The sequence below is a fragment of the Diabrotica virgifera genome, chromosome 2 (genome assembly GCF_917563875.1).
Source record: "Diabrotica virgifera virgifera chromosome 2, PGI_DIABVI_V3a".
Lineage (NCBI taxonomy): Eukaryota > Metazoa > Arthropoda > Insecta > Coleoptera > Chrysomelidae > Diabrotica > Diabrotica virgifera.
Genome location: NC_065444.1, coordinates 26,962,198 through 26,989,497, shown reverse-complemented (window position 1 = coordinate 26,989,497; position 27,300 = coordinate 26,962,198). Strand labels below are relative to the sequence as shown.

Here is a 27,300-nt window from a genome sequence, read left to right as displayed (position 1 = left end):
TCTTTGATGATATATTTCAGGTAATTTCTGGTTGGTATAACCTGATCCTGAATGGCCAGTAATGAACCCTCCGTTTCAGGGAACATCTTTCCTGATGTCAACCAATAGTTCGACGCTGCATTGTCCACATAGTCTTGGCTGACCTCATTGGGATGTCTCCCGTGCAGAGGTTTACCCATCCAGGTGCGCATTTTTCGTCTTTATTATTATTATTATTATTATTTGGGAGGTGGGAATCATCTCAAGACCGTCTGGGAAGGTAAACTCACCCCCTCTTTCTCCAGCCGACGGGTCTGGAACCGCTCTTAGCGAGCATATCTGACCCGTCGACCTTACTCATAGCTCCCCTCTGGCACTTCTAACCCTCTGGCACGCCTCGCATCAGACAGGTCTAGCGCAACCCGTGCGCGGGTAGGTCGACCGGTGTGCGGGGTGCCCCCCAACCCAGGATGGAACTAACCAGAGAATGTCAATTGGCAGTTACGAGCAACTCCAGTCATTCATACTTTCATCTATGCACGCTTTCTCATCCACCCATTCATACTTTCTTCCATTCAACTCCAAACATTCCTTACTTTCATCTATACACACTTACTCATCCACCCATTCATTCTGACATTTAGATGGGACAGTCTGTGTAGGTCGGATGTAAAAGGTCCTTCCCCACTGACTGTCCCAAAACGATACAAAACATGCTATAACATACAAGGAAAGAACTAGAGTAAAAGGAGATGAAAAGTGGAGATATAATTAGAGAAGAGAGAAGGAAGAGAAAATTATTTACATGGAAATAATCTTAACGTGGGAGCTCTGTATACCAGTTAACAGTTTTTATGTCGCTTTCAATATAATAAGGTATTGAGTTCCTATAAACGGATTAAAATTGAAGGGTTTCGTTTAAAATACCTTTACGATCCAATTTACAAGGTTCTAGTTTTTTCTTTGCATTGTTGTGGCTACCAGCCGTTAAAGTTTTTATATATTACACGTGTTAAGTGTTTTCAAATGTTTCTCAACACACATATGATGGCAATCACCGATATTATGTACTTCAAATATTTTTTTCTAATTCTTATTTTAGTATTTTTATATTGAGCATGAGTGTCAATTTTTGTAAGCAGTTTTAAGGCATTCATAACGTAGATTTTTTAAAAATATTTCGAAGAAATATTAAGGTAAGATCTAAATTGCATTACATTATATCTTGGGTATGTTATTTAGTTATAGTAGGGGAGGAAAGTATGCTAAATGTGCAGTCACTCGAGCGCTTTGGGGACCTATTGGGTAGTGAAGAGTAGGTTCTAAAACCAAAAAAAGTTAAGTCAAGTTTTTCGTTTTAGTGGGGACTTTCCATTTTTAATTTAATTTTCCATTTCCAATAATCGTTTTTTCCGATTTAATTATACAGGGTGTTTCATTGAGAAAGTAACATACGTTAACTGTAGAAAGAGGATACTTAGACGGTCTCAAAAATACCATACTTAATGGGTCTTACTCCATTAATAACAAAAGATACTGGGTGTTTTATCTATTTTGCCATTTTCTTAATTTGTTCATAATTTTTTGACCACACTGTATATTTATTTTATATTTGGCACGCAAATATCATTTAAGGCGTACAATAAATTAATTTATTTACAATTGTAAAAAATCCAGGTCCGGCTTAAAAAATATTGGAAAAATGTTCCGACCCCAAAACAACACCCTGTACATCAAACTTTTTTAAAATGGATTTTTCAGTTGAAAAGAGGATAAAAAACTAAATTCAGTGGTGTACTTTGAATTTTCGGCAAAATGATTTTTTTGGTGAAATTTGGAATTTGAATTCTGAAATTAAGTGAATTGCGAGAGCTCTAAGTAGAAAAAAATTGAAATACAGCTTACAACTTGTCAACCACACTGTATATTGATTTTATATTTAACACGCGAATATTCTTTTAGGTGTCCAATTAATTAATTTAATTACAATTATAAAAAATCCAGGTCCGGATTAAAAAATATTGTATAAAAGTTCCAACCCAAAAAAACACCTTGTACATTAATTTTTTTTAATTGGATTTTGCATTTGAAAAGATGATGAAAAAACCAAATTAGTGGTATACTATGAATTTTCGGCAAAATGATTTTTCTGGTAAAAATTTGAATTTGAATTTTGAAATTATGTGAATTGCGAAGCTCAAAGTAAAATAAATTAAAATATGACTTAATTTTAATTAATACCATTATTTAATCTAAATTGGTAAAATATTAACATTTGCACACATAACAATAATTTTTGATGACCCCGTCTATGACTCAGTGGTAAGAGCGCCTACCTTTGGATCGAAAGGTCCGAATGATCGTGAGTTCGAATCTCACCAGGGTCAGAAATTTTTCGTTTATTATAAATTAATAAATGAAAATAGTTTCTGTCCTTGTGGGATCGGTACTCACCGGAGGGACCGCAGACGTTCGGATACAATTAGCGTCTCTTTGCAAAGACAATGACGTCGACTTTGCAATGTAACAAGACACTTACTCAACACACACAGTACACAGTACACATGACGCTAGGTATCTAACTACAAAAATTTACCGTACCTACGTATAAAAAAAATAATTTTTGATGGTGGTAATTTTGAATAAGTACTTTAGTTTTGAATAGTGATTATGCTGCAAATTTTCGCTGTTTTGTTATAATTTTTAGCTATTTTGTTGATTAAAGTGATGTATTCTTTATTGACCCTTTATTATTTATTCATTATTTAAAGATGAATATTCACCAAAAATTATTTCTAACACATAATAAAAAAACACTAAAACATTAACATTTTACCAGTTTAGATTAAATAATGGTATTAATTAAAATTAAGTCGCATTTTAATTTTTTCTACAAGAGCTCTCGCAATTGACATAATTTCAGAATTCAAATGCAAAATTTTACCAGAAAAATCATTTTGTCGAAAATTCAAAGTATACCACTAATTTTGTTTTTCATTCTCTTTTCAAATGCGAAATCCATTTCAAAGAAAATTAATATACAAGGTGTTTTTTTGGGTCGGAATATTTACACAATATTTTTAAACCGGACCTGGATTTTTTATAATTGTAAATAAATTAATTGATTGGACACCTAAAAAAATATTCGCGTGTTAAATATAAAATCAATATACAGTGAGGTTGACAAGTTGTAAGCTGTATTTCAATTTTTTTCTACTTAGAGCTCTCGCAATTCACTTAATTTCCGAATTCTAATTCAAAATTTCACCAGAAAAATCATTTTGCCGAAAATTCAAATTATACCACTGAATTTAGTTTTTCATCCTCTTTTCAACTGAAAAATCCATTTTAAAAAAATTTACTGTACAGGGTGTTGTTTTGCGGTCGGAACATTTTTCCAATATTTTTGAATCCGGATCTGGATTTTTTACAATTGTAAATAAATTAATTTATTGTACACCTTAAATGATATTTGCGTGCCAAATATAAAATCAATACACAGTGTGGTTAAAAAGTTATGAACCAATTAAGAAAATAGCAAAATAGATAAAACACCCAGTATCTTTGTTATTAATGGAGTAAGATCCATTAAGTATGGTATTTTTAAGATCGCCTAAGTGTCCTCTTTCTACAGTTAACGTATGTTACTTTCCCAATGAAACACCCTGTAGAGCCATTTATGCATAATTCGAAAAAATCTTTTAAATAAAAGTGACTCATTTTTACGTAAGGAATCCGAATCTGCAATAAAAAATGGGGGCTCCTATTTAAAATTTTAAAGTAACCCCCCACCCAACCTCCGAGGGGGGGGTCGTGTTTGGTGCCATTCGGTAAATTTTATAAACATATTGGATAAGTGTATTTTTCAGGTTTTCGATCTGATGTTCATTTCGCGGAATATCGCGGGATTCGTATTTAAAATTTAAAATTTACCCCCCACCCCTCTTCGTGGGGAGTCGTGTTTGGTATCATTCGATAGATTTTTGACAAATATTGAGCACGTTTTTTTTAGTTTTTAGATCTATCGTTCATTTCGCGAAATATTCGCTTTTTTCTTGTGAAACTTTGTGACTCACCTATTTCCTTACGCCCTGCCCAAATCGTCAGATTTTTGAAATGTACACTGTTTTGCATGTACTTAACTTACCTTATTTTAATCTAACGATTTCGAGTTTTTCTAAGGATACATTTTCTTTTTCGCCCCCCCCTTAACGAACTCCCCTGTGTTTAGAGCAATATATGGTAGAGGTACATCTACAGGATACCAGGTTTCTCCCCACATGATAACCTGACTCGCTCGAGTTACTGCAAAAATCCCCGCTTGGGCTCCCCTACCATTAGAAACTATTTAAGTCAGAAGCATTTCCATAATATAACGCACGGAAAAGAAAAAAATGGAAATTAATAACAGTGGGTCTTAACAAGTTCTTTTTTTGTAATTTGTATGTATGTATCTTCTTCTTAGTTCAGGCGAGACTCATTAATCTCTGGGACTTGGTGGTGCGACCTTTGTACCATACCTACCTTGTTTTTCCTTGTGTCCTTAACGAAAGCTAACCATTTTCTTAATGGTAATTTTAGGATCTCTTCTGGTTCTTCCGGTAATTGACCAGTGAATTTCTGGGTCATATCACTTCTTTTTCTTCTATGACACTACAGCCCAAATTGAACCTTGGCCTCCTTTATTTTTTGCCTCCACCCTTGTTTGTCTGTGGGTGCTCTTCTCCATACACAGACTCCTAAAAGTGCTTGCTCGTCGCTGTTTACTGCGTCTTCCCAGCGCTTTCTTGACTTTCCAACCGCATTCTCTTTCCATGCATTCTAGCGTTCAGTGCTCTTTTTGGTAGTTTATCTTCTCCCATTCTTATCACATGTTCGGCCCATTGCAATCTTTGTATTCTAATGAAGTCTGACAGGGGTGTTTCCTTATAAAGTTAATAAAGCTCGTATCGAATTCTGAAAATTTCGATTTCCCTCGCCGGTCCTAGTATTCTCCTCAGTACTTTCCATTCGAAGTTGTCGAGTTTGTTTTTGGATGTTTCTTTCATTACCCATGCTTCACTGCCATAGCATGCTATTGGTCGAATTAAGGATTTATAGATTCTCATCTTTGTATTTCGGTGAACACTTTTAGACTGAAATATATGGGAGAGGGCAAAATATTCTCTGTAAGCCTGCGTTATTCTCTTCCGTATTTCTCCATCTTCTGCTCCGTCGGCATATATTTCTACTCCCAGGTATGTAAACTTTTCAACTGTTTCAATGTCATCTTCATGTATAATGTTTTATGGGACTATATTTCTTCTCGTCTGTATCATTAGTTTTGTTTTTTTTGTGTTAATTTCCAGACCCATCATTTTTGTTTGCGTTTTTAACTCTGCATAATGTTTTCTGTGCTTCTGTTGATGTTCTACTCATAATATTAATATCATCGGCATAAGCGGCCAGTTGAACCGTTTTGTTGGTCAGTAGGTTTCCTTGTCCAGTATTTGCATTTACCCAACCGCATATTCCAGTGCATTTATAAACAATGTTGTGGCCAGCCCATCTCCTTGCTTCAGTCCCTACGAGATTTTGAAAAAGTCTATCCGGTGGTTTTGTATTCGTACATATGCCTGAGTTTCATCCATTGTGGCTTTGAGGCTAATTAGCTTGTGTGGTATTGCCGTTTCAGCCAATATAGTATAGTCTGTTCCTTTTTACTAAGTCGTATGCCTGTTTGAAGTCCACAAACACGTTGTGAACATCAACGTCGTGTTCCCATGATTTGCTCAAGACCTGCTTGACTTTAAATATTTGATCCATTGCCAATCTTCTCCGTCCCAAGCCCGTCTGATACTCTCCAATAATATTTTCTGCTAGTGGTCAAAACTCGGGGTCAAAAATTGCAAAAAAAAAACAAACAAGAAAAACCAAAAATAATTTTAAAATAACAGTTGAGAAATATAAATAGGATAGGTATAAATAGGAGAAAAAGAGGAGAAAAACAGAATACTTCGGCGATGTAATTAGAGGACCTAAATACCATCTTCTTCGCCTTATAATACAAGGAAAAGGGGAGGGAAAGAGATGGAAAGAAAATTTCATGGTGGCCTAATATTAGACAATGGTGTGGAGCCGCAGTAGAAGAATTATTTTGTGTAGCAGCCGATAGAGAAGGGTTTCCGGACGTTGTAAACATAATGACGTCCAAGCTCTGAATACGGACACGGTACTTAAATAAGAAGAACGTATAAATACACATAGACCGGTCTAGTTAGACTCAAAAATAGGAGTGAGGCTGCAATAATTACCATCAAGTTGAAAATTGGCAGGATTGTTCAAAATACCATCATAAATGAAATCTAAAAAGTCCTCATAAATCCGACCCCTTCTAAAAAATTTACGCGGGGTCAAAGGTCACCAAATATGGTTTTTAGCGATTTTCAGCGAAACGGTAAGTTTATCGTAAAATTAGTTTTAACAAAAAATGTAGATTAGATAATTATCTATAAAAAATATCTTAATAGTGTTTTTCCTAAGATGCACTGTTTTTGAGATACAACGATTCAAAGAGTTGAAAGACTTCTAATCGTCATAATATATGTATTAGTACACCAGGTATATACATCACTGAAGCTGTAATACAAGTAAACATAATATTCTACGGTCAACTTAACTCATATTACACATAATAATATAAGATTATAAATATGATAATGTTTCTACTATACAGCTTGCGGTCTACCGAGGGATGCAATCCATAAGCTGTATTATATTACAGTGCCAACAAAAAAAAAATCTTTAAAAAGTGAATGTAACGCGAAAATAATAAGAATTATTTGAATTTTACGGCTTATTCCCAACAAAAATATACAACAAAATACAACAAATGACAAAGTGTTAACTTATAACAATTCTTTTTATTTATGCGCCTTAGTTCAATTTGCAAAGATGGGTTTTGTCGGAATAAACACGTTCGTCAGCTAATCTAATCACTCTACCTATTCTCTTCTCCGAAGGGTTTGAACATAATAATGAAAGACAACTTTCTAGGCAAAATGTTTATTACTTACTTACTTTCCGTGTCCGGAACACCAACAACTTTAAATTCTGTATTTCCAATGGTTGGCCACATAGATGGCCCTGTCATTTGCTATAATTAAGTCTTGTTCTGTGCAGGTCTCTCTCATCTCTGTGCATGATAGTAGATGCCGGCTGGTCTGAACCGCGCCACAGTCGCAGGTATCGTCCTCCTGGTATCCCCATTTTTTCAGGTTACTAGCACAACGTGAAACGCCGGTTCTTAGTCTGTTTAGCGCTTTCCAAGTCGGATACGGTAAATTGTGTCCAGCAGCCATTTCCTCCGAGGGAGGAAAATGTGTCGCAGTAGTTGACGCTTGCCATAGGTGTATTCGGCGCGTCTCTGGCGCTTCGGGGATGGATCTTGAAGTTTTCAGGAAGCTTTTCCGAGATCTTAGTCTGCTTGGCTGAGTTTGGTGGTCATATAAGGGGTGTCTTCGGTCCGTCTCCTGCTTTTTCCGTTCTACCTCTGACGTGACCTTTCTCCTGATTGGTGGTGGAGCAATTCCAGCAATGGGGTATACCTCTTCGATAGGTGTCGGTTTCAGGCAACCCGATATTATACGGACCGTTTCATTTAGAGCCACGTCGACGTTCTTTGCGTGAGCAGAGTTTGCCCATACTGGTGCTCCAAACTCCGCGGCCGAAAAACATAATGCCAAGGCAGAAGTGCGGAGAGTGTGTGGTTGTGCTCCCCATTTTGTATTAGTTAGCTTGCGGATGATATTATTTCTGGCACTTACTTTCTTCTTAACATCTTGACAGTGGTATCGGTAAGACAGAGTTCTATCCAGACGGACGCCAAGGTATTTTGGCGTCTTGTTGTGTTCCAGCATCTGACCACGCCATTCCACCTCCAGCGACCTTCGGGCATGCTTGTTTCTCAGGTGGAAAGCACATACCTGGGTTTTTGTGGGATTGGGTTTCAGATGGTTTTTATCATAGTATAGAGCTAAGTCTCCCAGGGCATCTGTCAGCTTCACTTCGACTTCATTGAAGGTTCTTCCCTGAGCTGCCACCGCTGTATCATCAGCGTAAATAAATTGCCTTGTTTGTTGGTGTATGGGTTGGTCGTTGGTGTATATGTTGTATAGAAACGGCGCGAGGACACTTCCCTGTGGTAGCCCATTTTTTTGGTCCCTCCACCGACTGTTCTTGGACTGGAGCGTTACGTAGAAGCGTCTATTCTGGAGGAGACATTTCACTAACCTTGTTAGTCGGAAGTCCTTTGTAGTTTCGTAGAGTTTTGCGAGTAGCCGTTGATGGTTAACTGTATCATAGGCGGCAGTTAGGTCTATGAACGCTACTCCTGTTATTTCCTTCCGTTCAAAACCATCTTCAATATGTTGGGTGAGATTAAGAATTTGACTGCAGCAGCACTTTCCGGGTCTGAATCCTGCTTGTTCTGGAATAATTTTAGTCTCCACATATTCTGCGATCCGGTTCAGTATCATTCTTTCAAAGGCCTTGAAAAGGTGGCACAAGAGAGATACAGGTCTAAAACTCTTTGTATCCGCCGGATCCTTCCCTGGTTTTAAGAGGGCTACCACTCTAGCTTTTCTCCAGATTTTGGGGATTTGTAATGTACGGATGCAGCAATTCATCATTTTTACGAGCCACTCTACGGTTTTTAGTCCAAAGTTCTTTATTTGCTCTGTTCGTATGTCGTCCAGGCCAGCCGCTTTATTATCTTTCATTTGATGGATCGCGCCTCTCATCTCCTCTAGACAAAAAGAGGTACCTAGAACATCTCTTTCTTCGTCGATATTCCGTTGAGCTCTCACCTTGTTCTTTCTTGATGTCGTCTTACCGTTCATTAGAAGATGATGGGCTAAGTACTAATAAAAATGCTAAGTAAAATGTTTATTGCTAAGTACTAATAAAACTTATGCAAATTACACCGTAATTTTCGTGGGTGGCGAAATCCTTCAGGTAGATGACACTCTCGAGGTATTAATTAGTCTTGAGTACTACTCCGGAGTGAAAATACGTGTTAAACCTATATTTTTTTATCATGTATTTCGTGTTATTTTCATTGTTATAACAAAAATGTCAGAATATTGTTTTATTTGCGCTAAAATTTTAACTGAAGGTGAAATTGTTACCGTTGAACGTGGTATAAAAACATTAATCAATGCAAGTACTGAAAGAGCTGATGGATTTTTAGAATTTCTTAAACAGTAGAAATCTGTGACCATACATGTGGAGTGTCATAAAAGTTATACTCGAAAGTGTTCTATTGCTGCAGCTATTAAAAGACAATATGAAAAACAAGAAGCCAGTACATCGACCAAATTCCTCCTCTTACTAGAGCACGTGTAAGTGAACCAGCTTTTTGTTTTAAAAAACAATGCTTATTTTGCGGCCAGAAATGTAATGAAGAGCGTGAAAAAAATGGCCATCTCTTCTCTCTCTATGTATGGAGCGCCTAAGAAAACTACGTGCTTAGATAAGTTTCGATATGCATGTTTTTTTAAAAGTACTCGAAACAAAACACAAGTGCAGTTATCTTGTCTTCCTCCAACCTCAGCGCCTGCTCATCAACATCTTTTTCGGGTATATTACCAAGTTCAAGTGTGGCTTGGTTATCAGCTAGATCCAAAAGACTGGGGATGGAAATAAGTCGACGGTTCATTAGAACCAATTCAAACTTTACTCCCCCTGCGCCGGAAAAACTCCTGAACACAATTTTTTGCAACTGTAAAAAGGGATGTAGCGCTAAATGTGGTTGTAAAAAAGTTGGACTGTTTTGTTCGGTAGTATGCACTAATTGTCAAAACCGGTCGTGCTCCAATGTTGAATCACCAACAATTGAGGATTCATTTGATTCTATCGAGGAGCCATGCGATGTGTCATTATTGGGACAATTTACTTGCACCCAGGATGAACAAGAAGAAGAAGAAGAAGAACAAGAAGAAGAAGAAGAACTAGAAGATGAAGAAGAGGAAGAAGAACAATGAGAAGAAGAACAAGTAGTATTAGAAAGAAGTAATAGAAAATTATGAACCAGTTTGATAAATTTCCCTTTTTTTTTAATTTATACCGCTTTATATGAAGTTTAATCATTTTTAACCCTTGCCAATATCAATTATTAAATAGCTTTAAATTAAACAGAATCATAACAGATCCGTGGAATAGGCCTACTGGGGAAACCACGTTAAAAAACGCGCTAAGTACACTACCTCAAAGGTGGTGTGGAAACGTGTGCGCATATTATGACGATTACCACTTTTTGAATCGTTATATCTCAAAAACGGTGCCTCCCAGGAAAAAAAGTAATAAGACATTTTTTATAGATAATTATCTAATCTACATTTTTTGTTAGCACTAATTTTACCATAAAACTTACCGTTTCGCTGAAAATCGCTAAAAACCATATTTGGTGACCTTTGACCCCGCGTAAAATTTTTAGCAGGGGTCGGATTTATGAGAACTTTTTAGATTTCATTTATGATGGTATTTTTAACAATTCTGGCAATTTTCAGCTTGATGGTAATTTTTGTAGCCTCGGATGCGTAAGTTGACCGGAGTAACACGAAATTTTATTAGTATAATATCATCCAGTTACTGCTGATTCTTATGCGCTAGAACATGTCAGAAGTTAGGCATTTAATTTATTTTGTTATGATTTTGTTCTGTTTATTTCATTTTGATATTTTAGTCTACAAAGAATAATCCATTTACTAACGGTTTTTCCTGTGAATTTTAACGAACCGCTTATATTGACATGAAATTTCGCACACATACCTAACATGTCAATGAAAAAAAAGTGATATTGTGTCGATGTGTGCTTTTCCCCTGGGGGTGAGTTTCACCCCTTCTCGGTGGTTAAAAAACATACGTTCAAAAAACATCCTGAATTGGATAGAATGACTAATTCTACGCAACTTTGGTTCTATAGAGCTTTTCACGAAGTCAATACTTTTCGTGTTATTTGCGAGTGAATATACAGTTGAGTCCGCGAATCTTTACCCGTGCGTCATCATTTAAAGCACACGAAAGAAGTCGATGATAAGTCGGAAATTGAAATTTACTAAACGCAAGAGCAAGTCACTTACTGTCACTTGCTGTTGCGTTTAGTAAATTTCAATTTCCGACTTATCATCGACTTATTTCGTATGCTTTAAGTGATGACGCACGGGTAAAGATTCGCGGACTCAACTGTATGTTCATTTTTCAACAAAAACCCCACACTAAGCACACTACGGCACAATATCACTTTTTTCTTTTACATGTTAGCTATGATGTATATGCTAAATTAAATGTCGATCCAAGCAGTTCTTTAAAATTAGGAGGTTTTGTAATATTTTACCGTGAGTGAATGGACTATAAATATGACTTCTAAAATTCAGTTTCTTGCTTTATTTTAAGCCCCTACCTACCTTAAAAAAATGAATAAAAAACATGGCAGAAAACGAGGTAAACAGTAGGTACTCTGGGTACCAGGTACTCTGTAGATCACTTCCGATGTCATATTCGTCGTCAGCGACCCAAACCCCCCCCCCGTAATGATTTTTGGCCAATTTTTTAATGAATTTGCCGAAAACTCCATAAGAAGTATGTACCCTGGGCACCAGGTAGTCCGAAAATCACTTCCGATGCCATATTCGTCGTTAGCGGCCCCAAAAACCCCCCGAGTAATGATTTTTGACTAATTTTTTAATGAATTTTAATGACGAGGTAAACAGTAGGTACCCTTGGCACCAGGTACTCCGGAGATCACTTTTGACGTCATATTCGTTTTCAGCGACCCCAAAAATCCCCGAGTAACAAAATTGAACTCATTTCCGCCGATAATTGACGAGTTCTGAATATTTTTTATTGTCTGTTTGAGATGCACTTTAAGAATGCATTTTTTGTATGCAGTTTTTCAATAATATATCATGACTAGGGGTCACAAAGCTTCCTAGCGCATTTACGAATCGAATGCAAAAAGAATTATGTATTAAGATCCGTCTTGTCCTTTTTTTTTGGAAGGTTCAGTGCTTTATTGCTTCGACTAAATGTATGAAATGAACTTGTTCTTTAGGCTTCTCTTAAATTTATTGAATTAATAATCTAACAAAGACACTTTGAATATAGGAAATCAATGCCTAATAAAGTTATATAAGTTTTACGTTCTCTAACTTCTCTACAATTATAATTCAAACGTAAATGCAGGTACCTATGCAATTTTCCCGGATATCTAGGCACGTGGTTGCTACTGGAAACAACCTCAGATATACGTGGAGTTATTAAATTGTTAGTTTATTTTAAAAACACCTAAGACACTAAAATTATTATATATTATTAATTGTTTTCACCCATTTTAAATAATGTGAAAACCTTGAATTATCCAAGTCCGCCTGTGCCAGAGACCTTTGTAAATACAACTCATCCGTCATTAGACCAGGCAAATGAGGTGTCGAATGAAAGCTTATAACCCAAAGATGGTATTAGAGGTGAGAAATCTGACCTCAGACTTCCGGTTTCAGAGTTGCAATCGCCAAAAACTATTTTAAAGTCGCTAAAATAGTGCCAGCGATGTATTACTCGACGCAACTTAGCAAGATGAGAACAAAAAAGGTGAAACCAGAAGTGTCACATTCTAGTGGCAGAAATGATATTTCAATCGATCCGTATTCAAAAGTCGAGCTCGAATATTTAGTTCCGGTTTTGATGTCATTTCCGGTTAAAAAGTTATGACCTTAAGTTTTATTAGACCTTAGAAAATTATTTTTCGATTTCTACAATGGTGGTCAGCCACTGTCGCCGATCCTCGCTGCTAGTGGCGTCCATTACAAAATCATTGGCGCTACAAAATCGCCTGTTTAAGCCACTTTGTGGATCCACTCAGTAGCGCTGCAGAGTAGCTCGTCTGTTTATATTCTTAATGTTAAAAATCTATCAGAACATATATATAGGGTATATAGGGTGAGGCAGATAAAGGGCCTATTAGAAATATCTCGAGAACTAAAGGCAACAGAATCATGAAAATTGGAACGACGAGGTTTTGAAGAGTGATCTATTTAATGAAAATATTTTCATCTATTTTCCACTTCCAGTTATACCGGAAGTTGCTTATAACTTCGTTTTTTTAAATGGGACACCCTGTATATTTTTACATTTTTGGATTCTACTCGATGTTTCCTTTCTTAATATATGAGGTTTTATATTATTATACAGGGTGGTTTAAAAGATAATTACGTATTTTTGTTAATTTCGTAGCAACTTTCACACCCTGTAGAATTATAGTACTTTGACATCAAAAACTCTATTTATGTTCAGATGATTTCTAATATAGTCTACTATTGTTGAACATTATTAGTATAGCTATATATTGAATTTTAGTATACAGGGTTGGTCAAAACACGGAATGAATATTTTCTGAGTTTTCTTAAATGGAACACCCTGTATTTTAGTATTGTAATTAAATTATATTTTATGGTACTTTTTTATTTTATAAGCATTCCCTATACCTAACTGCTTTAATTTGTGAGTTATTGGTGATTGAAACCAAACATTAATTGCAACAAAAAATACGTGAAATTTTATTAGGTTGGCCTTGAAAATATTCAGTCACAAATAATTTTTCGGAAATAAATACATATTAATCTAGACTGATCGTTAGAATTCCCAATAATGGTTGAGCTATCAAAATACTTACGTAGTTAAGATTGTTGGTGCGATTAACAATTAAGCACAAATTAAAGCAGTTAGGTATAGGGAATGCTTAAGAAATAAAAAAAGTAACATAAATATCATTTCATTACAATACTAAAATACAGGGTGTTCCATTTAAAAAAGCTCAGAAAATACTCATTCCGAGTTTCGACCAACCCTGTATACTAAAATTCAACAAGTAGCTATACTAATAATTTCTGACAATAGTAGACTATATTAAAAATCATTTGAACATAAATAAAGTTCTTGATGTCAAACTACTCCAATTCTACAGGGTGTGAAAGTTGATACGAACTTAATAAAAAAACCTAATTATCTTTTAAACTACCCTGTATAACAATACAAAACCTCATATTTTAAGAAATAAGACTTCGAGTAGAATCCAAAAATGTAAAAATATACAGGGTGTCCAATTTTAAAAAACGAAGTTATAAGCAACTTCCGGTATAACCGGAAGTAGCAAATAGATGAAAATATTTTCATTAAATAGATCACTCTTCAAAACAACTTCATGCTAATTTTCGCGAGTCTGCCGCCTTTAGTTCTCGAGATATTTCTAATAGGCCCTTTATCTGCCTCACCCTGTATATTTTTGATTTTTCATTCACTTACGGAAGGTTATGTGGGGCTAGTTGTCACAAATTTTACGGGGCAAGATGTCACTGTGACAACTTGCTCCGCAGCATTTAAATCTATTGAAATGATTTTAGACCGTATCAATCAAATTAGATTGCTACAGAATACAGGGCATCATACGTATGTATTCTTTTTCTCATTATCATCTTTCAGTGCGTCACAGTTTTTCGATTTCTTTCTAACGCATTAAATTGTATGTGACAGAAAAAAAGGCACGTCGGTGATTACTTCTAGTTCTATGATTATTCTAGTTGTCGATAGATGGCGCCATAATTAAAAAAAATAATTTTTTTTAATTAGATAATAATATTACAAATATAATCTGTATAATTTATAAGACTATACAAATCAAAGAAAATACCATTTTATAAATGCAAGAAACACATTTGATTTGTTTTTATTCTAAATTGAAAATAAAATGTGACAACTGTCAGATTTAACTAAAATGTCATGTTAGAATAAATGTCATAAATGTGTATTATCACGGACTTACCCTTTTTCCTATCATTTGTGACGCACTGAAAAATGATCATGAAAAGGACAATATAAATTTGTCAAAGGTAAACGTATTTTTGAAAAATGAACGAATCCAAATGAAATGGAAGTGGGCACACCTGACACCCTAAAAGGGAAAAATGCACTAATATGTAGAGAAAACGAAGATCGTGGGTTAGATAATGTTGAACACTTAGAGACAAGTAGTGAGAACATTTAAAAGACACCAAATAATCAATTTGCCAACATCCAAGAAAATCAAGATCTAAATGAAAACCTTGCAGGTGGTTGGCCAGTTTCTTGCAAGAATTCTTTGAGAGCCTTTGAAACTGTTAATTTTTTTCTTAAAACAGGTAGGTACACCTCCCTGTTTTGAACTTAAACAAATCAAGAGTTGAGGAATTTTACACGTTTCTATTTTTAGGTTCTTCGGGGCTCGGGGGTAGTACAACAAAAATACGTGAGTCGGAAACGACACCACCCGGAGGATTTAAGGAGGCGCTGTCTCCAGAAATGGTTTATCCTTTCTCAAAGGCTGCGAACAGGACCAACCGAATTCAACGTTAAAAACGCAAATTAGCAATACTAACAGATACTCCAGTCAAGAATGACATTGTGCAGGAGAAAAAGTCTAGACAGAACAAAAAAATATACAAAAACAAAAAGCGTTAAAACGAATCTGTCTTCTAGAAAAAAAAACTTAACCCAAAAAAAATAATACATTTCATCGGACGAAGAAGACTGTATATGCCTTGTTTGCGGAGAACTCTATAGTGCTTCTATTGAAAGTTGGATCCAATGTACAGCATGGACAACAATGGACACATACAGACTGCACCAATGGAAATCCATTTTATGTATGCCACAATTGTGACTCGGAGGACGATATGTAGCTCTTTCCAAGTTTGTAAGTTTTCCTTTGAATAAAAATGTTTTATTTCTCATCTTTTGTAATACTGTGAGAATTTGCCCTAGGTAAGTACTTGGACAACATGTCCCTCTTGGGGTATGTTGTCAAACAAATGATGTCGAAGGTTAAACCATCTTACCCGCTGGTGTCTAAAATTTTAGAAAAATATGAATGGATAGCGCGCATAACAACTAATTAAGTGGAGAAAGGTTGGTTAAAAAAATTAAAAATGTCTGAGTTACAGAGCCTGAACCAAAAACTGTGACAATTAACCCCGGTCTTTAGCCAAAATTGGCTTAAAATATCTAAAATTCTCAAACAAAAAGTAATTTCGTTGCGAAAAAAGCAATTTTTTACAATTCTTAAGAACATAGCAATATTTATTATTTCAATTTATGAGCAATTTTTTTACTTTTCGACCGAGGGGGGATCCAGGGATTTTTATTAAATTTTAGTTTATTACAGTACCTTAAAAAAGTACGTAAACGCTATATAGTACGGCTGGCAGTACAAAGCCACAAACTATGTGTCACTGCATAAGGTCATCTCCGGAGAGTTATATAACCAACATAACTTTGGTTCTCGACCACGGCTTGGTTATACTCTTAAAATTTAAGTTTCGTTATCTATTTTATTTACGAAGCAAAATGTTCAATTTTTAGGCGGCTAACAAAAAATACTTAAAGCACGGGCCAAGAAATTCACTAAGTAGATTGTTTTATACATATAGAACTACCTTTATCGAAATTTTTAGGCAATTTAAGATTGTCAGGCAAAAGTACTATTTGTTTACAAATGACGAAAATTGCAAAAAAACTGGCTATTTCTAAACAGCTTTATCTTCGAATATATACTTTATGGATTTTAATTTACAAATGTACGTTTGAAAGGTATTTAATGCCTGGTTACACCAACAAATCTTAAACTCTAACTTAGCCCAGCTCAGCTTATAGATAGGGCTCGTCTATTTTAGCATGTCTTAATGGTAAGTTCAAGATGGTTTGATACAATCCACGTGGAAATCGAAATCCATTGTGGCAAGCTGAAAATTGATCGAAGACTCAATGTTGCAACGCGTATGTTTCGTAAGCTGAGCCTAAGGCACGTCTTAATTCTAAGATCTGTTGGAGCAACCAGGCATTAAAACCCTTTCATTTGACAGCCTCTACTTTCTTTCTTGTTTAGTTAAATTTTGACAATTAGCTGAAAATCATAAAATTTTGTAAATTTTCTTTTCGTTCTTCTTAACCTATAAACATAAACTATACCTAAAACGTATCTTATGCCGTTTTGCAAATTATTTCATCAAAAAGTTAATATTGTAACAAGAAAAATGAGACCTTGTGCGCTAACAACGGTTTATTTTGCTCAGAGATATAGCTCTTCAAATATAGCGTAAAAAGGGATATTTTTGACCCTTTCCAGAAGCATTTCTCAGGCCCAATAGCACCCCTTAAAGAAGTGGTCGAAAAGTAAAAATATTGCTCTTATATAAATTTTATATTGTCATTTTTAGCACAAAATCAATGCCAAACTAGCCTTTCCGGCTAATTTGCTATTGAAAACTAATTTTGCATTTCCGGGAAGTTTTTTTAAATAGATACAAGCATCTACCTGTTTTCCCGGCATTCTAGGTACTAGAACAGGACAATTCTGGTTGCAGCTACCCACGTACACGTTGAACGAGGATACTGAAAACCTAAACTGCTGAAAGAAGAAAAACGCTAAAATTGGCTTAAAATAACTAGATTCTCAAAAAAAGATATTTCGAAGCGAAAAAATCAATTTTTTATAATTTTTATTAACACAGATTTGTGACAAAATCTATCGATTAAAACAAGTTTCACCTTGTTGGTATAAAATTGATATTTTTCTAAACTCCAGCCTATAACAAACGATTAATAAAATGGTAGATTATTAATTAAAAAGGAAAACATATTTTTATTATAATTCGCTGACAAATGTAGTTCTAGTGCTAGGCTGTTCTTAATGTTAAAAACATTATTTTTTAAATAATTTATGAGCAATATTTTTAATTTTCGACCGAGGGGGTATTTTAGTAAAAAAGTACCTACGTGAAGGCTAGTATGGCTGGCAGTACAAAGCCACAAACTATGTGTCACTGCATAAGGTCATCCCCGGAGAGTTATATAACGAACATAATATCTTTGGTTCTCGACCACGGCGTGGTTAAACTCTTAAAATTTAGGTTTTGTTATATATTTTAATAATTCGTTAGGTTCTAATATTTTGATGCAGAATAATCAAGAATATGAGGGAAATCATTAAACGGCAACGTGTGTTGACTTATTTACGAGGCAAAATGCTCAATTTTTAGGCGGCCAGAAAAAATACTTAAAAGGTCGGGCTAAGAAATTCAGTAGGTAAAGATTGTTTTATACATACAGAACTACCTTCACCAAAATGCTTAGGCAATTTAAGGTTGTCAGGCAAAAGTAGGTAGGTACTATCTGTATACGAATGACGAAATTGCGATTTTTAATAAACTAACTACATATTTTTAAATAACTGTACCTATCTTTGAACATGCTAGATGGATTTTAATTTACAATTGCTCGTTTCAAAAGGTATTTAAAAACCCTTTTATTTCACAGCTTCTAGGTACTTTCTTTCTCGTTTAGTAAAAATTTGACAATTAGTTGAAAATCATAAAATTTTGTAAATTTTCTTTATTTACTCTATCTCATATTATGTATAAGTTTTTAGTTTGTGAAAACTGTCATTATAGATAGCAGTGCGTGAAGGATTATAGATAGCAGTGTGATAGCAGAAACTGTCATTATAGATAGCAGTGTACGTGAAGTAACAATGTATTTTAAATGGGATTTACTTTTTCGCACTGTTTTTGGCACACTTTCATATACTCAAATATCCTTAACTTTCGCGTTGTCATGGTGATGACATTGTCAGCAATAAATTACGAAAAAAGTTCTGACAGTTTTGTGGTTTGAAAGAAGTTAGAATTTTTAAATGTCAAAATTCTAAAAAATGTAGAATAGAAATTAATTCCAGTGACGAAGAGTTATAATTTTTTTATTTGTTTATCGTAGATAAAATTTTGTATGAAACTGCGCGTGAAGTACTTTTTGCGAACTTACGCGATGTATAGCACTCGCACCGCTGTCTCTCGTGCTCTAAACATCGCGTGCATTAGCAAAAAGCATACTTGTTCATAAGCATACTTGTACTCTTTCATAATTAACTATTTTGTACTTCTTAGCCTATAAAATAAAACGTATCTTTTGCGGTTTTGCAAATTATTTCATCAAAAAGTTAATATTAAGTACAACAAGAAAAATGAGACCGTGTGCGCTAACATCGGTTTATTGGGCTCAGAGATGTAGGTCTTCAAATATAGGGTAAAAAGGGCTTTTTGGCCCTTTCCAGAAGCATATCTCAGGCCCAAGGGCATCCCCTAAAAAAGTGGTCGAAAAGTAAAAATATTGCTCTTATAATTTGTATATTGTCATTTTTAGTACGAAATAGCCTTTCCGGCTAATTTGCCATTTAAAGCTAAATTTTGCATTTCCGGGAAGTTTCTTTAAATAGATACAAGCATCCACCTGTTTTCCCGGCATTCTAGGTACTAGAACAGGAAAATCCTGGTTGCAGCCACCCACATACACGTTGAACGGGGATGCTGTGTCGCCGCCGGGGATGAAAATCAATAAATCTTGAATCTCTCCACGAATGCTCCATTCGGCTAGTCCTACCCCATTGGAAAGATGTAGTTCGTTGGACCAACACGCGAGAGTAGCGTTCGCGACTTCCCTTTTTTAGTTTTTCCCTATTTTGGTTGCCTTCGTTTCTAAAACATGACATTTTTTAAGGGATTGTTGTACTGTATGTTATGGTACTCGAGCATTTTGGCAGGTGAGTCTTATTATTGAAACAATTATTCTTTTGTAGTTTTGGGGCAGACGCCCTTTTAGTAAAATGCTGCAATATATGCATATTTAATTACACAATTTTTGGATTCTTATGTAACTTTAAATTACCACGTATGTAATAGCTCAGGAAAATAAGATTTCTTGCGGGACTGTAACAAATCTGGACTGGATTTTTTTTAAAAATTATTATAGGCCTTTGTATATAAAAATCTATACTTTTTCTGCAGATATTTGGGCGTTTTTTAATTATTAACAATTTTGTGTAAAAATGGCATTTTCTCTTTTGATTTTGTTCCTTACCTTAAAAAGCTTAGTATTAGAGGTAAAATTAAAAAGCCTTTTTTTAACTACAATAAAACTTTAAAATAGCGATTGCTAAAAGTTGTAATAGTTATTTATGATACAAGTGTTAAAATTACACGTTTAAGGCACGTATGTGAAAGTTACTTGCTTTCGCTCATTCTGCAATTCACATGAGTGCCTTAACAATGTACTGTTTAACACGCATATCATACAATATTTTTTCTACAAACTTAATTACAGGACTATATAGACTAAGAGCCGCTATAGGTGAAATTTCTTAATCATTTTAGGCACGACGGGACCCTATAACTTAAATAGTAGAACCTAAAAGAAAACATTTGAGCACTGTGCCGTCACTTTTCAGTGGCACATGCGTCTACAGTGGCGCATCAAACTTTCCACTTATGGACGGGATACATAAATTAAAAAATACCCTCCCTCATTACCAGAATTTAATTTTTTTCATTTTTGTAAGTTCTATGTGATTAAGACATAAGATTCATCGTAATTTTAACCTACCACCCCCTTCTCCCTGCCCCCACCATCACAAACTTTATTTTTAGATTTTATTTTTTTTTTGGTGGGATGCAATCAATTTTAAAATTTCAAAAAATTCACACATAGTTAAGGCTTTTATAAAACACGTCTATTTTTTATAGACCTGTAGGTTGAGTGTACATAACCTCAAAAAAATTTTAAAATTTTTTTTTTTGAAAAAAGTATATAATTTTTTTTTGGGGATAGCTGCAGATCTAATTTTTTCTTAGTCTTGTGTATTTTATCAAACACTATATTCTTAATTTTTTTCAGATTTTTCTGTTACGCTGGTCACCTTCAAAAATCCAAAAAACTGTTTTTTAAGGGGGTTTTGGGAGGTTTGAACGTGTTTTTCTGATTTTTAAATATTCTAAAGAACTCAGTAACTTCAAGTTGCATATAACCTATAAAAACAAAATTGATTTGATATATTATGAAGTCTATCAAATAGGGAAAATCCCCCAAAACCCCCCAAAAAACAGTTTTTCGGATTTTTGAAGGTGGGGAGCCTTACGGAAAAATCTGAAAAAAATAAAAAATATAGTGTTTGATAAAACACATAAGATTAAGAAAAAATTAGACCTGCAGCTATTCCTCAAAAAAAGTTATACGCTTTTTTGAAAAAAAAATTTTCTTTTAATTTTTTGAGGTTATGTACACTCTACCTATGGGTCTGTAAAAAATAGGCATGTTTTATAAAAGCCTCAGCTATGCGTGTGAATTTTTTGAAATTTTAAAATTGATTGCGTCCCACCAAAAAAAAAATAAAAACGAAAAATGAAGTTTTTGATGGTGGGGGCAGGGGGAAGGGAATGGTGGGTTAAAATTACGCTGAATCCTATGTGTTAATCACATAAAACTTAAAAAAATAAAAAAATTGAATTCTGTTAGTAAGGGAGGGTAACTTTTAATTTATTTATCCCGTCCATAAGTGGAAAGTTTGATGCGCCACTGTCGACGCATGTGCCACTGAAAAGTGACGGCACAGTGTTCAAACGTTTTCTTTTAGGTTCTACTATTTAAGTTATAGGGTCCCATCGTGCCTAAAATGATTAAGAAATTTCACCTATAGCGGCTCTTAGTATATCTACAAAAACTTTTATTTGAACTTGACTGACATTCCAATTTTATATTTTTTTGACATTACATTAAAATTGCATATACGGTCAATACGAACTGCAGTGCCTTAAATTTTTTTTAAAGCACTAGTGCCTTAAAGTAGCATTTTTAACGCTCGTATGGAGTGCCAAAAATTGCATTTTTAACACGGTTGTAGAAAAAATTATTTATTACTGCAAAAAATACAAAATGAGGTGAACTCGTTAATTGTTTATAACTACAGTAAAAAATTAGCATAGATGTTTGTTATTGCGCCAACATTTTGTGATCCTCAACAAACTCTCAAAATTTCAGACCGATCCATTAATTAGTTTAAAAGTTATTCTATTTGTTTATCTCAGAAACCTTATTTTGCAATAACATTAGTCAGAAAATAATGATTGTACATTTTTTGTATAATTCTTAATAACGTGTTAACTATTCCTTTTCCTCTTAGTACTTTCCATAGTTTCTCCTTTATCGAGGGCTTTTTCTAGGTCAAGAAATGTACTACACTTTTTTTGTGGAGCTTATGGCAGACTAATTTATCCAAGCTATATCTTTTAAGGGGAAAGGAACAAAATGCAAAATTTTGACGCCTGTCAAAATTTTCAATGTATTTTAAATGTAATCATTTTTTTCGAATCCTGAGAAAACTAATAATTATTTTTGAAAAATTTAAACACAGAATGAAAGATTACTTTATTACCGAGGACTGAAAGTCCCGTAGAATGAATAAAAAGTTTATTTTGAATGAGATCCTTGAAATTAAAAATCACACTACATTTCCTCTTAGTTTTTAATTCCTGTAACTTATTAAAATAATCATTATAGAAGTTTTCAGGGACTTTCGGCCCTCAGTAATAACGTAATCATTCATTCTGAGATTAAATTTTTCAAAAATACTTATTAGTTTTCTCGCAAAAAAATTAATCCCATTTAAATAGCATTGAAGCCGAAAGTTCGTACCCATCCCCTTAAACGAAGAGAGATTTTCGAATGGGACAAAAACTGATCTATTCCATTTCTAATACACTTTATTATGGTGTAGAAAAATCATCCCCTAAATGTTCACCCCTTAGTAACAACTTCCAACTTTAAATTATTTAATAACACCCTGTACATTTTTTTATAATTTTGGATGTTGTCTTCCATCCTCTATTTAACACATTGTATAAAAATAAAATTTATTCGTAAGTAATCAAGAAAATATCAGATGTTTTTAATTTTTGTTAAATTAATCAAGTAAGCCGTAGAACTTAAAGGAACAATAAAAATAAATATAATAAAAATTACACAAAAAATAAATAAAAATAGCAATTAACTAATTAATATTATTTAAATTAGATGTTCGAATTGTAGTTCACCTGCTGCAATATACAGTGCGTCCATAAAGTAACGCATAAATTCATTATTTCGTAAACCGGTGATATTAAGGAAAAATACCGAAACAGGTCGATTTTTATTTTTAAATTCCAATTTTTTGGCATAAATATCATACTAGTGACGTCATCCATCTGGGCATGATGTCGTAATCGACGATTTTTTTTAAATGAGAATAGGGGTCATGTGATAGCTCATTTGAAAGGGTATTCAATTCTCTATTCACTAATATAAACATTAACATATTTATTTATACAAGGTGTTCAAAAAAACATTATTTTAATTAAAATAATTGAGACAAAAAGAAGAATGTATGTAATTTATTTAATTCAAAATACGTTTCACTGTTGTCAGAAAACAGGAAAAAAATGTTTATTTGACAAATAAACATTGTTTTTCGGTTAAATTCAATGTTAAAGTTGCCACCCACCTATCTCTTGGCAGTTTGAACATTTCGTTTAAACGAAAATCAATGTATATTTGTTAAATAAATTTTTTTTCTCTTTACTGACAGTAGTAAAATGCATTTTGAATTAAAATAAATTACATATATTCTTCTTTTTGTCTCACTTATTTTAATTAAAAAAATGTTTTTTGAACACCCTGTATAAATAATTATGTTAATGTGTATATTATTGGATAGAGAATTGAATACCCTTTCAAATGAGCTATCACAGGACCCCTGTTCCCATTTACAAAAATCATCGATTACGTCATCACGCCCAGATGGATGACGTCACTAGTATGATATATATGCAAAAAAATCGTAATTTAAAAATAAAAATCGACCTGTTTCGGGATTTTTCCTTAAAGTCGCCGGTTTACGAAATAACGAATTTATGCGTTACTTTATGGACGCACTGTATATTTTGAATCATGTCAGAAGATTTCGGGTATGTACGTAAATCGTGATCGATTTGTTATTTTTAGATTTTTCACATTTTCACAAAAATATTTCGATTGAAGGAAAAAGTTCAATTAGAAAAATGTTTCTATTATAATATGATACGTGCCCCTACGGACTACGTTTTCTTAAACCTTTGGTATTTAATTTTTTTTAAACACTATCTAATTTTTCAAAATTTGGGCTTCTTAGGGGCATACAATATTATCTTCCAAATGACCGAGGAAAAATTCATAAAAAATCTCTTATAATAAAGTTACAATATTTGAAAAACTTTTGCAGTTATTTTACATTTTTTGAAAAAACTCACTCTTTTGTCATGGAAAATTTGAAGTTATCGGCATGGAATTGAAATTCGAAATTTGGTAATCGAAATTACAAATCATGCTTAATCTTAATTGCTAATCATTATTTTCGTGCCGAAAAGCGGTTTCATGGCCATTGCTATAACTCTCATGCACTGAGGCTGAAAAACATCGTAGAGGAGCAAAGTATGCTAAATGTGCAGTCACTCGAGCGCTGTGGGGACCTACTGGGTTGTGATTATTTGGTCCTAAAACCAAAAAAAGTTAAGTAAAATTTTCCATTTTAGTAAGGACTTTCCATTTTTTAATTTAATTTTCCATTTCCAACAATCGTTTTTTCCGATTATAGCGCCATCTATAAATAATTCGAAAAAATATTTTCGCTTGCTTATGTTAATGTAAAGAATCCAAATCTGCAATAAAAATTTGGGGCTCCTATTTAAGATTTTAAAGTAACCCCTCACCCCACCTCCTTGGGGGGTCGTGTTTGGTACCATTCGATAGATTTTTCAAAAATATTGAATAAGTGTATTTTGCAGTTTTTCGATCTGATGTTTATTTCGCGAAATATCGCGGAAATTGTATTTAAAATTTTAAATTTACCCCCCACCCCTCTCCGTAGGGGGCCATGTTTGGTATCATTCGATAGATTTTTGAAAAATATTGAAAACGTAGGTTTTAGTTTTTCGATGTGACGTTCATTTCGCGAAATATTCGCTTTTTTTTTGTGAAACTTTTTGACTCACCCATTTCCTTACGCCACGCTCAAATCGTCATATTTTGAAATATACACTCTTTTGCATGTACTTAACTTACATTATCTTAATTTGACAATTTCGAGTATTTTAAGGATAGATTTTTTTTTTCGAACGAACTCCCCTGTGTTAAGAGCCAATATATGGCTAAATTATGGTACAGGTGCATTTGCAAGGTACCAGGTTTCCCCTCATATGATAATCTGACGCGCTCGAGTAACTGCAAAAATCCCTGCTTAGGCTCCCCTACACGGGAAAACTTTTGAGAACTATTCGGCAGCAAATATTTTTTTGGGATTTTTTGTCCGGAATTTTTTGTGGGGCTATTTTGTCAAACAAATTGTGGAGATTATTTGTCCGGGATTATTTGTCCGGGGATTATTTGTCCTAGCTGCGTTTTATGTCTTTCCCATCTAAACCGACTTCTAGAGCTTTTGCAAATTTGAATACTGTGGGATTTTATCACGATTAACTGTAGAAAAACATTAGACAATGCTTTTGTAGATGCAAAAATTGTACAATTTAATAATTTGATATATTTTAGGTTATACAACGTTTTTTTGTCCTTTGTTCCCGTTATTATTCATTTCTAATCGACTTTATCGTTATATTACCGATATTATTTTCACCTTCTGGCAGTATTATCCCACGGTAAGTAACGAAATCTGTAGTACGAGATTAGGTTAAATGAACACTTTTGAAAGTTGCTTAGATATAATTGTTATAATTTTCAAAATACCCAAGGAAAATAAATTCCTGCATACCATTAATCACAAAAATTCTTTATAAAAGGTATATTTTATTTAAATTTAAAGGGCTATATAACAGAACGTTTTCGATCTAAAACGTTCATCATCAATGCTGTTTACAATATTTTGACATACTTGACTCACCAAGACATCATCTTTAGCCCATTTCTATCCAACTTTATATATAAGCCTTCCCTAAATACTAGTATTTCCATATCTGTATGTCCTTATTGGCAGCTCTTCCTCCTGTCCACGGTCTCCAGTTTTTTTTTATTCCGCAGTCAATCTTTTATCATTCTGTTTGATTTTCTGTCTTGCAGTTTTATTCCCAACATGGATCTTTCCAGGGCCGTAACTACCATTGGGGCAACCGGGTCAGTGCCCCGGGGCCCCCAGCCAAGGGGGGCCCCACAGAGTTTAGTTGGCCGTGCATAGATTTTAACGAGGAAAATAAAAATATGTAATTTAAAAGCCGATATCGACGAAATATTTTCAAATGACACAATTTTAAAAAGACAGCAACATAAAGTCTTAATTTTTTACTGGGGAAATTAGTATTTTCGACTAAAATGCAATTAGAACAGAACAGGGGCCCTGAGACCCCTGAGCGAAACTGGGACCCCCGAGGCCTTAATATAAAAATTTAAATTATTAGTTAGAAAATTAGTTATTTCGGCGTAACAAAACCTAAAATTCCATTGGAAGAGGGGACCCGGGCTAAGCTGGGGCCCCCGAGACCTTTCGTAAAGATATAAATTGTTGCTGAGGAAATTAGATATTTCGGCTAAATAAAAATTAAAATGCAACCGGAATAGGGGCCCCACGTCCCAGCCCAGCTACTTTGTCTTAACCAATTTTCCCAGACCACATCTTGGTATGTGAAAGGAACCACATGGTACCACATTTTGAAAAGAAGGGTAAGGGTAAGATAGAATGAGCACATTAGGATCAGTCCCACCACTACACTGACCAGCTTCACTGACTGTGTTTGGCTCACATTGCAGTTGCTTAAGGCACCTTAAGGTGCATTTACGTTTGCTTGGTTATTCGTTCGCTACAAAGTAAGACCATTTACATTGTAGCGTACGAACGCATTCGTTGATGATCCGTCCACAATGTCAGATACTGATGAAGATGTATTCATTAGCGCTGCTAATTTTATAATTATTGCAAGACATGCTGAAAAAAAAAGAAAGAAGAGAGTGTGGTGTTCACACAGGAGGGAAATGCGTTTTCAAGGGGTTAAATATCAAACATTTTTCCGGACCCCCATTGCGCTGGGGGGTAGGGGGCCACCAGATTACTTTTGCCCCGGGGCCCCAACATCGTAGTTACGGCCCTGGATCTTTCCACTTTTCTTTGAATTATTTCTATTTTGTTTATGTTGGCCTTTGTTAATGTCCATGTTTCTGAACCATACGTTAAAACAGGAAGGAGGCACTGATCAAATACACGGATTTTTAAATACTGTTGTATCTTTATGCTTTTTACTATCCATCTTAACTTTCCAAACGCTGCCCACGCTAATGTGATTCTTCTTTGTACATCAATTGTTTGGTTTCTTTATTAGCTTTAGATTTTTGTTATCTTCATGTTCATTTTTAATCCTG

At 34.4% G+C, this 27,300-nt stretch overlaps 1 protein-coding gene across 2 annotated transcripts in view; it reads left to right on the top strand.

Moving 5' to 3' along the window:
- The first annotated feature begins 950 nt into the window (after positions 1-950).
- LOC126879468 (lysocardiolipin acyltransferase 1-like) overlaps positions 951-27,300 on the top strand; it is a 43,965-nt gene continuing 17,615 nt past the window's right edge. Inside the window, exons 1-3 of one of the 2 annotated variants that reach the window (XM_050642491.1) lie at positions 951-1,175; positions 15,260-15,742; positions 25,486-25,592. In XM_050642491.1, coding sequence (XP_050498448.1) covers positions 15,634-15,742; positions 25,486-25,592 — 216 coding nt within the window. In that variant the 5' untranslated portion in view covers positions 951-1,175; positions 15,260-15,633. Of the gene's footprint in view, positions 1,176-15,259; positions 15,743-19,349; positions 19,640-25,485; positions 25,593-27,300 lie in introns of both variants that reach the window. The other variant, XM_050642492.1, reaches the window with a different exon arrangement.